Here is a 13,062-nt window from a genome sequence, read left to right as displayed (position 1 = left end):
CGCCACTAAAACATCGAGAAACTTATGTTTCACACTGTATAATTCGTGGTCAAAAGTCCTGACCTACCCAAGACCTACTCTGTAGACATAGCCTTTGCAATGAATTACAGCGACAAAATATGTCGACAGGAGACCCTAGATGTCAATATATTTTTATTTACAAGAAAGTATAACTAACCATGGGGTGAACACTATAAGAAGACACATGAAGTAATCAACAATGAAAAATATATTTCCATAACAAAACCTTAAGGATGTTTCAGGACTTTGTCCAGGAGTGTAACATGAGACTTCAACGTCGAGGGTCATATACAGAAGAACCTCGACCATTTCAAAAACAATAATGACAATAATAAATGCTATAAAAAAAGAGCTACATACACGTAATATTGGACCCAAATTTCGTAGCCTCACTTTCCAACAGATGATATAATAAGATATTGATTTACTCAATCAATAACCTTAGTAAACGTACTAACCATCATAACAGGTAACTTTTACAACGTCATCTATTACCATAAAGTGACGCTGCAAGGTTATCGGCAATTTTTTGAATGATGTACAAAAGAAAGCGACATGTATCCTAACGAAATTATACAGGTTTATGGTTGCAATATTTTAATCACGTCATGCCTTGAAGTTGTAATATTTTTTAAACGATATATAGATAAAACGACTGTTCACCAGCGCTTCTTATCGCACTGCCGTGTTACCTATAATTCAGTAAAGCGCGAGACTAGGTTAATAACGAGTTGAACGCCCACCCGTGCTGATGCGCAGAGGCGCATGCGTACTAAAAAGATAGCGTTTTGGCCCAAGAAGTTCCATATAGTTTCTGTGGACCTAGACCCGTCAGCACGTATGTGCGGTGCTCATAAGGCCACACCTTGCTTGGCACTCGAGCTTGGGAAGCTGAAGAACTTTGTAAGGAGGAACTCCAAGAAGGAGAAAGAGACCTCTGGCTTGCCCTCCTGAATAGGTGAAAGAAACACACCTGCAGAGACAAAATGACGGATACTTCGCCGACTTTCACGGCTGTGGACTACGTCGTCTTCGGTGGGGTTCTGTTCTTTTCTCTCTTCATCGGGCTGTACCATGCCTTCCGAGTTCGCAACAGGGACAACGCCGAGTTCCTGATGGGAAGCTACAACTTGTCCTGGTTCCCCGTCTCCATGTCGATGCTCGCCACCTACATCTCCGCCATCCTAGTTCTGGGTAAGGTAGGCAGAGGCAGGCATGCCCAGACATTCCGACCTCCTCCAATACGGTGAAGTGCCTTTATTTAGATCTTCCTTGTGACTCATTCCAGACGACCTGATTTTTCTAAGGAGCAGGCTTGGACCAAAACGGGGTCTTTATCAAACGAGACCCCGTGTAGAGCCAAGTATGCCTCTTATCCGATTATAATCGACCGGTACTTGGCACAACAAAACCTAAATTAAATGACGTCACCGTGGGGGAGGGCGCCAATGTTCCATGCTCAGTGATTGTTTTTTTTTTTTTTTTTTTTCTTTGGTCAACACTCATCAAAGCGATTGATTTTTGGGATCAACTTTTCTGCCTTCGTGGCTTAATGACGAGGGTCTGTCCTATCTGCAGGAGGTCCAGCCGAGGCCTACTACCACGGGATGATGTGGCTTATCGTTCTGGCGGGACAAGTGGCCAAACCCATCGTGGCCGTCACATTCCTCCCGGTCTTCTACAAGCTCAGACTCGTCTCGGTCTATGAGGTAGGTGGAGGAAGCATTGCAGAGAGCGTGCGTGAGCTCACTGAGATGCAACTTGAGGAAAGAGCCGAGACGCTCCGGGTTCTCTAATCACGTCTTTACTATTGACTCTGTCTCTGTGTACGGTAAGAATTTAAGAGAGTGAAGTGTGACCGAGTGAAGATGCCAGATATAGACGACGAAGCTTATGGACACAGTCATTTATGGGATCACTCATTGCTGAGTATGATTCTCTACACGAACTAACATCACAAAGTGAGATTATGACTGGTATGTGCGCAGGTGGCTGATAAGGCCAATACGTGACCTACACATACGATGACAGTGAGGGTAGATAAGGTAATGAGTATGGGGTTGGTTTGTTGTTGTCCGCTAGCGTTTTTTACGACGTGTTCTCTTCTCTTCCAGTTTTTCCGTTCTCCTGGTTTCTAGACGCTGAACTCCATTGGCGATTGTAGTTCTCCATTTGAGGCGATCACGGCTAGCTTCTTCCCAGGAGTCAGTGTTGATGTTACAGTGGTCCAGGCAGCGTTTGATAACGTCTTTGTACCTCTTCCTCTGGCCTCCACGAGATCGTTTGCCGTGGGTCATTTGAGCGTAGAGAACTTGTTTAGGGAGACGATCGTCCGGCATCCTGTTGACATGACCAGCCCAACGAAGCATATGGTGGGTTATCGCGGCTTCAATGCTTTGGGAGTGGACCTCTTTCAGGAAGCGGTTGTTGGTGCGCCTGTCATGCCAAGAGATTCCGAGTAGTCTACGTAGACATCTCTGATGAAATTTCTCCAGAGCTTTGATGTAACGTGCATATGTTACCCACGTTTCTGCGCCATACAGGAGGGTTGGGATAACGACGGCTTTGTAGACAGCGATCTTAGTTGTCTTACGAATGTTGTGATCATCGAACACTCTTTGCCTAAGTCGCCCAAAAGCTACACTAGCACTGGAGATACGGTGTTGCACTTCAGCGTCAATGTTTACCGTTTGTGACAGGAAGCTCCCAAGGTAAGAGAAACAATCAACATTCTCTAGAAGTACACCGTTTCCAGTGATGGAGGGTGGTGAGGGAGCAGTATTAGGTGGAGGTTGGTAGAGGACTTTGGTCTTGCTCGCATTCAGCTTCAGACCGAGTCTATTGTAGGCCCTAGTGAAGGCATTCACTATAATTTGGAGATCTTCTTCGGTACAGGAGTTGACAGAGGTGTCGTCTGCGTACTGTAGTTCTACAATGGAGGTTGTGTTGGTTTTCGTGGTTGCTTTCAGGCGATTGATGTTGAATAGTTTGCCATCGGTACGGTACGTCAGTTGCACACCTAAAGGTAATTCGTCCTCAATAATGTGGAGGATAGCAGCCAGAAAAAGAGAGAAGAGAGTAGGTGCAATGACACATCCCTGCTTCACTCCAGTACGGACTTATATAGGGTCCGTCATATCACCATTGCAAAGGATGGTGGCTTGTATATTATCGTGGAAAAGTTTCATTATGTTAATGTATTTGTCAGGGCATCTAAAACGGAACAGGATCTTCCAAAGAGAGCTGCGATTGACGGAGTCGAAAGCCTTCGTTAGATCAAAAAACGTTCACGTTCACGAGCCTTCTCTTGCAGCTGCCGGGCTGTGAAGATCATGTCGACAGTGCCTCTATTTGATCTGAAGCCACATTGTGACTCAGGTAGAACCGCTTCAGCAATAGGAATAAGGCGATTCAGTAAGATCCTGTTAAATATTTTACCAATAACAGCAAGAAGTGAGATGCCGCGGTAATTACCGCAGTCTGATCTATCGCCTTTCTTGAAGATAGTGGCGATAGTGGCATCTCTCCATTATTAGGTAGTTGTTCTTCCGTCCAGATGGTGGTGAATAACTGGAGTATTTGATTTGCCATTGAGGTACAGCCACATTTCAGCTGGGATGCCGTCAGAACCGGCAGATTTGTGGTACTTCAACTTTTTTATGGATTTCGCAACTTCAGGCAACTGCGGCGCATCAGCAAGGTCGTGGTGGATGGGGTGCTGTGGGATCTCGCCGAAGATGGTCTCATCCACTGGGCTGTCGTTGTTAAAGAGCTCACTAAAGTGCTCCTCCCAGCGCGTCTTGATTTTGCTTTTGTCCTTGAGTAGTGTGGAGCCGTCTTTTGTACGAAGTGGCACTGGACCTACGGTTGAAGGGCCATACATTGTCTTCGCAGCTTTAAAGAACTCGTGGGTGTTGTGTGTGTCGGCAAGAGACTGGAGTTCTTGGGCCTTGCGTGTGAACCAGTCGTTCTTCATAGATCTGGTTCTTGATTGGACGGCAGATTTAGCTTCCTTGAACTGAAGCTTTTTGTGGGTGGGGTTGGTGTCCATCTTCCACTTCTTTATAGCTACGCGTTTCCTCTCAATGAGTGCGGCAATCTCTTGGTCGTTCTCATCAAACCAATCTTGGTTTTTCCTTGTCAAGTAGCCCAGCGTAGCTTCGGAGATATTTAGGATGTTAGTTTTCATGTTGTCCCAGGATTTGTATATGTTGTTGGACGCGTTTGAGGATGATAGTTTCTCTTCAAGGTTGTGTTGGAAGTCCTTAGCAACTTTTTCGTTCTTCAATAGACACAGTATCAGCATGGGTATATACTATTTCGTCGTCAATAACCAGCTCCTCTGTCTTTGTTGACAATACCACAACCTAAGAGGCGGAATCATAGTGATTAAACTAGTAGACTTAAGGAGGCTAATTGAACAGAGGGACAGTAGAAGTTAAAAGTGATGAGCACTATTAACAGAGATTGCTCTCTTGTCATAAAAGAATGCTGCGTGACCTTAGCCTGTGGGCTTCAACTAAAACTCTTAGATTATCGACTGCATTATTCTTAGGCAGTGAATAAACAAATAAACGAATGAGTAAGGAATAGGTGTAGTGATATAAGCCAATGTCGATGACACTGTGAATAATGATCCACATCCTTCTCACGCGCAGTACCTCGAGATGCGATTCCGTTCGAGGGTCATCCGGCTCTGTGGAGGAGGGACCTTCGTCCTCCAGATCGTCCTGTACCTCTCCGTGGTCATCTACGCCCCAGCACTCGCCCTCGCCTCCGTCATGGGGTTCCCTGTGTGGGCCTCCATCGTCCTCGTGGGAGTCATTGGCACGGTCTACACCGCTCTGGTAAGTCACAGGGATCTGTCGTAGAACCGCAACCAGAAAATCGGATGTGATCTGCAACAAATGGTCAGATAATTGCTGTTTCGTCCTGCTTACTTGTTTATTTTGGTGGTTTGTTTACCTACTTGTTTCTTTTGTTGTTCTGATTCCTGTCTCCTTTCGACAAGCTCCTCAGTTACAACCCATTGTAATTACGATTTGGTGTACTTGGGTAAGCAGGTACAAACACCATTGATTTTTGTTTCGTCCTCTGAACATAGTCGTGATTATATGAATGTGATCTCTAGAATCTAGCTGCTGTTGACCTGATGCGTGTCATTGATAAGAAAACAATCAGTATTATTGCAAGGATGTTGACGAGTAGAAAAGGTGTCCTAAAGCATAATCATAATAGTGTATCATTCTCTCCTTCGATCAGGGCGGCATGCGCGCAGTGGTCTGGACGGATATGCTGCAGTTGTCGGTGTTACTCTTGGGAATGGTGGCCATCATTATCAAGGGTACCATCGACGTTGGAGGTCCAGCTAACGTGTGGAGAACGAGCGTCGAATTCGGTCGAACTGGACAAGACTTTATGTAGGTCCTCTGGTGTGTAACTCTGACTGATCAGAGGCGTCGTTGCGACGCGTGAACAAAGGAGGATGTGGCAGAACAGCACCCATACTCAGTTGTGCATGTCCAATCCTGACTCATAATTCATGGGAACTGTATAAATACATGTTCCGTTGTTTTTGCATCAAGGCAATTTTCTTTACATAATATAACTCTTACCATTAAAGAACTGTTGTGCACAGAAATATATCCAATACTCCACATTGAAAATATATTTGCACAATTCTAATTTACCAAAGACCATAGTTGGACACTCGTGACAGGTGTAATACAACCAAAAAAAGGTCCCAAAGCGTTCAATTTTCACCCAAATACAAATTCGCCCATCAGACAAAATTCACGAACAGGAGAACCACGTTGTAGTTTCGGACAACCCAAATACATCGGACAAAGGTGATCTCTTTGGCCATAGGAAATGGTTCTTGACTTCCACCTGTGTCTTAATCATTAACCGTCTTCCCTGAATCAACCTGGATTCCGAAGGGTGGAAGGGGGGCGCAAGGCACCATGTTTTACAACTTGTTTTAATTTGGGCCAGGTGATGTCATTCATAAATCAACTTGATTATTTTGATTATCAAACGAGTAACAAATTTTGATTCAACAAACAACAAGCGAATGTGTATTTACCTAGTTGTATTGTTCGGGAAGAGGGCTATGCTCGTAGTGACCGTCTTTGTGTGCGTGTCTGTGTGGTGAGAGAGACTAACACGAAGACCACCCTCTTCTTTCCGCAGATACCCCTTCTCCTTGTACGAACGCCACACGGTCTCTAACCTGTTCCTATCGTCTTTCTTGGGCGTCATGACGGCCTACGGATGCCACCAGACCATGATCCAGCGGTACAACAGCCTCCCGCGCCTCAAGGATGCCTATATGTGAGAATATTATCATCGTATATGTATGGAAGATGTGTGTGTGTGTTTGTGTATTCACCTCGGATCTGCTGCAGCCTCCTGTCGAGACAGCCAGACACCACCCTACGGCAGCGAGATCAGAGCTCATTATTTGCCGATCTCTGGGTAGGTCTGAGACCACTCACACACCACACACCGGGACAGCATGGTCACAACTCCTTGACTAACATCCCGTACCTACTCACTGCTAGGTGAACAGGGGCTACATGTGAAAGGAAACAAACCCAACTTATCTCCGCCCGGCCGGTGTGTGTGTGTGTGTGTGTGTGTGTGTGTGTGTGTGTGTGTGTGTGTGTGTGTGTGTGTGTGTGTGTGTGTGTGTGTGTGTGTGTGTGTGTGTGTGTGTGTGTGTTTCACCTTGGTCTTTGGATCACGTGTTCGACTTGTGATCGACAGCTATTTCCCTCCCGGAAGAGACCTCAGAGCTCGTATGACCGATCTATGGGTAACGCTGTGACCTTACACGCACACACACACAACTCCCCGCCCACGAGAGTTGGAGTAACGACTCGAAGCGCAGCGATACTGATATTAATTCACCCCTAGGCAGGATTCGTGTGTGTGTGTGTGTGTGTGTGTGTGTGTGTGTGTGTGTGTGTGTGTGTGTGTGTGTGTGTGTGTGTGTGTGTGTGTGTAAGTGTGTGTGTGTGTGTAAGTGTGTCTGTGTGTGTAAGTGTGTTTGTGTGGTAGTAGAAGTTACCTTGTTCAGAAAGTATCCGACTTCAATTTTCCCTGAAGAGCAATGTAGCAATGTAGGGGACCTTCGTGCAGATGTGTGGTAGTTTCCCCTGCCCACAGGGAGTGTCAGTCGCTGACAGTCTGCCTGTGAGGAAGGGAAAGATTTCGGTGTTCGTCGGATTTTCACCTTATACGCGAAACGACGGAACAAATTGGATATCGTATCAAATTTTACCAGAAATTTGACGACACCCAAATGGAGACAATTCGGAAGATTCTGCGGGTTTTCGGCGACGATGCAATGGGCATTGCACAAGTTGTTTCACTCGGTTCAAAGATGGACCCACGTCGGTAGAGTGACTCATGTTCAGGTAGGCTTTCTTTTCACGTCACTATCTTAGGGCTTAATTACCTAAGTAATGTTTCCCTAAATCAACTAGAACGACGTGATATTTTCAGGTTCTATATCAAATCAGAGGGAGGAAGAAAATAATGAGCATTGTATATATACATATATCAAATAATTCCGACTGTCGTCCCCGGAATCGAACCTGGGCTCGTGAATTCGCACTGCCGTCGCCTTACCGACTGACCTATTGACCCTATGAAATTCTCCAACCTGGAAGTTAATCTACTTCCTGAGGAATCATTTGATCGACATCACTGTCACTGGTGATTCTATTCAGATATATATATATATATATATATATATATATATACATATATATATATATATATATACTATAAAATATCGTTCGTGCGTTAAATAATATTAATTGTTTTATATTTAGTGAACACTTTGTTTATAAACAAAAAACATATTATCTAAGAAAGTGAGAAGCGGAAAGGATAACACTTCAACTGAAAATTTGAAAATCCACAACAGATTTCCAAGGTCGACAATGGCCACATTCACTCTATTTATTATTTCTATAACACTTTAGATAAGACTGAAGAAGATAGGAGGATTACCTACTTGCGATGGTGATTGTGAATAACAGTCAAGTTCTGAGAGTCCTCTGTCAGGGCGTAGTGAAGGAACAAGGAGGAGGGTTGATATTTGAAAGGTGGCGGAGATTTCCGTTACACACAGGGAATCCACTGCCAGGGACGTCGACGATGATAGTGATTGTGAATGACGATCACTTTTTTAGGGTCTTCTGTCAGGGCGTATTAAAGGATCGATGAGACGGATCGATACTTGAAAGGTGACGAAGATTCCCGTTATATACGAGGAGTTCACTGCCAGGGGAGTCGACGATCTACCAGGCAGTTAGATATTTGAAAGGTGACTGAGATATCCGTCACATACGGGTTCCACTGCCAGGGGTCTTGACAATCTACCAGGAAGTTAGATACTTGAAAGGTGACGGGGATACCCGTTATATACGGCGAGTCGACCACGATCGTATAGGAGCCGATATAGAAAGGAACACGCCTATTTCTCGAGGAACTACATGTCTACTATCTTGTGCGGCCTTTGGTGTTTATTTATATAGTATCGACCGTGTGACGTCACGAAAGTAATACGTTAGGGACGTTACGTAGTTTCGTCTTAAACGTATTCCTACCCATTCCGCTCTCACACCTCCACTAGGTGAACCACGCCCGCGGTCCCGTGAGACGTGCAAAACGTACCTCTCCATATTTGGTACGTCTGTACGTCTGTACATACAACTACTTATTCTTATCTACTTTAAATTCTAGAGGTTGAATATACAACACTGCATAGAACATATAACCATATACAAGGGTAATGTATAATATGCACAAATGTATACATTTTTCTACTCTACAAAATATTCACTTTAACGCAACTCTCAACAATCCCAAATGATGAGGTCACTGATCAAGTGCGGACTCTGGTTACTCAGGACCGTCGGTTTACCGTCTGAGAACTTGAGGGCGCGAGGACAAGCTCTGGTTCGGCACATTCTTTTCTGAGGGAGAACTTGGGACTCGCGAAGGGCGTCCGCGTCCTACGCGTCAAAGATGCCGATGACGGAGCTGGAGCAAATCTGCATGGAAGGGACGTAAGAACATGCTGGACTCTGCAAACGGTGACCTCGACTTCCTAAATACCATGACCGCTCAGATAAACGCCGAAGTAATTAAACAAACACGATAATGGTAGTTCCTAACTCGAGCTTCATTGGCGGCGGTCCTTGGGCACTCTTATAGACCTCTCTTGGAAGAAAGTTTGGACTACTGTTCGCGTTGTATCAGTATGGGGCAGTTCGATGTCATCGGACTATTGTGGTAGTATAAGGAGAACAGTCTCCAGTTGTCAGCTCTCCTTGTGTAAAGAGGTGGAGGAAATATAGAAGTTGAAAGATAGCTTGGCCTCAATCCGGAGACCGAACACCAGCCTCTCAGGGCTGTATCTCCAGATAGAGGTGAATGTGCCAAAGGGTTTTGGTGGTAGCGGCAGGGATATAATAAGAATAATTAGAACCCTTCCTTCTTCCTCCTCAACGCAGGGCACTGGCTTCCAACGTCCCCATGTCCATCATTCTCCTCGTCACTGCCTTCTTCACCGGTAAGTCACTTTTGTCCCTGTCTCATTCTGCCGACCAGACCCCCCTCTCAAAAAAAATGGATAAATGAATAAATAATAAATAAATCAACCAATCAAACAGATAGAAACGCATACTGGATGTGCATTATAAGTGGAAAAGTGCTCACCAGACGCTGACCTCCGCGTTGTCTCTCCCTTACTGGAATGCAGGTCTGGTGCTCTTGACGGTGTACAAGGACTGTGACCCCTTGGCGGCGGGACTCATCGAGAAGAAGGACCAGATCCTGCCCTTCTACGTCGTGGAGCACCTGCGGGACTTCCCGGGATTCGCGGGGCTCTTCGTGGCCTGCCTCTTCTCGGGAGCTCTCAGGCAAGTCGAGCAATTCACTGAGTCACAAACGGCAGTTCCCCCAATGACGGTAATGGGTATAGTAATGATAGCAATAACCTTGATAATCACTATCACAACGATCTTAAGGGTAATAGTCTTAATAACAACACCCATGATGTGAACGGAGGAATATAAGTTTGGTAACTATGGGGCTTTATGGAGGTGAGTTATGAACTCTAGGATCACATCTATAGGAGAAGGGAGGGAATAGCAGCGATGAACTATTTGGGGAATAGGGCTACGTGGTGCGGGGAGAAAAGAAATGGTAACAGACGGTGGATGAAAAAATGCCTGCTTTAAGGAGAGGATGGGTGTAGAGAAAAATAAGTGCCTCCCCAAGGGCGTGACTTTTCTCCCGTGTACCAATAAACTTTTCTCCTACTCCACCCATATATATATATATATATATATATATATATATATATACATATATACATATATATGCATATTATACATATATATATATATATATATATATATATGTATATTTATATATATATACCTTTGAACGGGGTATGCTCATTGTTCCGCTCCCTCTCCTAGGACTACCATAGTGGTAACCAATGGGAGTGGCTAAACCATCTCTGCGATAAGTTACCTCTCCTAGGGCGATGTGCACTGCCTCTTCTTCAGACCTGACCAAAGAGATCGTGGTTCTCCTATTCTTCTCTTTGGCCCCCGAGAGAATAAAAACTGCCTGTACACTACGGGACTTCCAACTTCCTAGTGGTATGTAGATAAGTACACGAGCAATTACTCAAATGGGAAGAAACACGACCACTCCGGACGTGTCTGGAGAAAAAAAAATCGAGGAATTTGGTAGAGGCAGCGCACATCGCCTTGGGAGAGGCAACTAATCACAGATCTGGATTTGTCAATCTCTCATTGGTTGCTGCCAGGCTGTTTTTGGTAGACTACACTAATCATTGTGCTCCGTTAAGAGACGTCAGGCAAGATAACCCATGACGCATTTCTGTCACGGTGAAAAAGATTTGTTGTCGAAACATCAGCAGTGTTCCTGGTTTATCCTGATTTTTCCTACTTACCATTATTGTTATTACTATTTCTTTAAATCATTCATTTCTTCTTTTTTTACATTATTATCTTAAATCTACAGCTCGCTTTCGTCTGGACTCAACAGCCTGGCCGCCGTGTTGTGGGAGGACTTATTCTCCCCGATGGAGCGCTTCCAGAACATTTCCTCAAGAGGGCAGACCTGCGTCAGCAAGTTAATCGGTCAGTAGCAGCGTTGCCATAACGCTTCACGTCAGTTCTGTTCGATGTGGACGAGTGTGGATGTCGTTCTACTCCTCCTATGTTATCACTTCTTCCGTATATATATATATATATATATATATATCTATATATATATATATAGATCTATATATATATATATATATATATATATATGTGTGTGTGTGTGTGTGTGTGTGTGTGTACATATATATATATATATATATATATATATATATATATGTGTGTGTGTGTGTGTGTGTGTGTGTACATATATATATATATATATATATATATATATATATATATATATATATATATACAAACATACATATACCAAAGGCTTTTCCCCCTTACACAGGGGGTAGTAAAAAAGAAAAAGGCATAGAAATCACTCCCACCAATTTCATTTCCCATATATTCCTCTCCCCTCCACCCTCCTCCCTCCCTCCTTTTTTTTTTTTTTTTTTAAAGAAGGGTTACAATCCTATCCCAAGAGAAGAGAAAATGTCTTCTTAGTCTGGTAGTGAATAATGTAATTTATTCCCACATCTTCATGAGCGGGTTTAATGTTATTCTTTATAATCTGCTGCATGTTTTTTTTTTATCACATTGACAGTTATTGATACATTTAAGGTACATAAAAAAAGGTGAACATGATTTGCGAAAGCAAGAAAGAAGGAGTTGCTGATGAATGTATGCGAGGAGTGTAAAGTCAGGATCCCAGACTTCTGAGGTCTTTCTTTTTCATGACCCGCTGTGACAGCCACGGGATTCGGGGTGTTGTGTGTGGGGCTGTCCTTCATGGCAGGGAGCCTCGGTGGAGTTCTTCAGGCGTCGAACGCCGTCAATGCGGCAGTGGCGGGTCCACTCCTGGGTCTCTTCATCATGGCGCTCTTCCTACCCTTCGTGGATGCAACGGTGAGCTCCCATCTGTCTTTTCATTTCTTAAGAGACAGGGACACAGCTGTAAATGCTATTATTGTATTTATTGCCTAATAACACCATTATTACAATATCTAAATTATCATTTCATTGTTTTTATTGTCTTGCCCCTACTATTATTACAATTACTGTTATTATTTATATCAATTTTAGCTTGGCTACCGTAGCTATGGGCAAAACGAAAGTGAAAAGTAAGGGTGAGTGTGAGATACGAAGAGGTGTGGTTGTACTGATTATTGAGAGTGTTGTGGGAATGGTTCTGCGGGCAAAAGGGAATAAATGATAATATAATTCACGTGAAAGTGGTATGAAAGTGATCAATTTGAGTGTGAATACTGTGCAAGCAAGAGAGGGGAGCGAGAGATTTATGGCAAGATGATATTTGAGAGTATTCAATCGTTTGAAATGGATGAGAGTTATGGTGTTGGGAGATATCAATACAAAAATAAGCGGTTGTAAAACATGTTTGGCACAATACAAACGTCACACAGAAGTTTCTCGAATTTGGTCACAAACAAGAGCAAATAGGGACAGCGAGGTCACAGAATGGCGGACACTTCGAACAGTTGAGTGGTAAGAATGAGACAGAAATAATGTTCAGGCAGAGGCGGGAACGACTCACTACTGCGCATTCCCATTAAGGACATGACGGAGAGCGCGAATGTGTGACTCTAGGCTCAGTCTGTGAGGGTAAAGCGTGCCGCCGCGTGCATTCGCGAATGTTTGAACCCAGTAGTAAATCAGTGAATAAGGAGTTCAGGTTATATAGACAGGTTAACTACTTGTATTTCGTTGGATGATTCTGTTTCCCTTTAACCTAGGTGCTCAATTATTTCTATTACTGTCTTATCCCATGGCCAGAGTGCAGGTCTGGGCCTCCTCATCGGGCTTATTGCCTCCCTCA

At 44.1% G+C, this 13,062-nt stretch overlaps 2 protein-coding genes across 2 annotated transcripts in view; both read left to right on the top strand.

Annotated features, from left to right (window-relative positions):
• Window positions 1–848: 848 nt before the first annotated feature.
• Window positions 849–10,557, top strand: LOC143036024 (sodium-dependent multivitamin transporter-like). The gene is made up of 8 exons (XM_076203281.1): window positions 849–1,215; window positions 1,600–1,730; window positions 4,680–4,868; window positions 5,284–5,441; window positions 6,214–6,354; window positions 9,552–9,610; window positions 9,800–9,959; window positions 10,524–10,557. The coding sequence occupies exons 1-8, from the start codon at window positions 1,008–1,010 to the stop codon at window positions 10,555–10,557; spliced, it is 1,080 nt and encodes a 359-aa protein (XP_076059396.1). The 5' UTR covers window positions 849–1,007.
• A 421-nt stretch (window positions 10,558–10,978) lies between these two features.
• LOC143036042 (sodium-dependent multivitamin transporter-like) overlaps window positions 10,979–13,062 on the top strand; it is a 5,621-nt gene continuing 3,537 nt past the window's right edge. Inside the window, exons 1-3 of the mRNA XM_076203297.1 lie at window positions 10,979–11,216; window positions 11,980–12,134; window positions 13,020–13,062. The exon at window positions 13,020–13,062 is cut by the window's right edge and continues 109 nt beyond it. Of these exons, the coding sequence (XP_076059412.1) occupies window positions 11,159–11,216; window positions 11,980–12,134; window positions 13,020–13,062 (256 nt within the window). The 5' untranslated portion in view covers window positions 10,979–11,158. The remainder of the gene's footprint in view (window positions 11,217–11,979; window positions 12,135–13,019) is intronic.

This window comes from Oratosquilla oratoria, chromosome 20 (genome assembly GCF_046742065.1).
Source record: "Oratosquilla oratoria isolate Oo_2021 chromosome 20, ASM4674206v1, whole genome shotgun sequence".
Classification (NCBI taxonomy): domain Eukaryota; kingdom Metazoa; phylum Arthropoda; class Malacostraca; order Stomatopoda; family Squillidae; genus Oratosquilla; species Oratosquilla oratoria.
Note: the sequence above shows the minus strand (reverse complement) of the source record. Positions and strands in the feature narration are given on the sequence as shown.

Bases quoted from the DNA above. Each gene is read 5' to 3' on its own strand.
- LOC143036024 (XM_076203281.1), top strand. From the start codon at position 1,008: ATGACGGATACTTCGCCGACTTTCACGGCTGTGGACTACGTCGTCTTC. The intron at 4,869-5,283 runs GTAAGTCACAGG...TCCTTCGATCAG, and splicing joins GCACGGTCTACACCGCTCTG to GGCGGCATGCGCGCAGTGGT. The intron at 6,355-9,551 runs GTGAGAATATTA...TCCTCAACGCAG, and splicing joins CGCCTCAAGGATGCCTATAT to GGCACTGGCTTCCAACGTCC.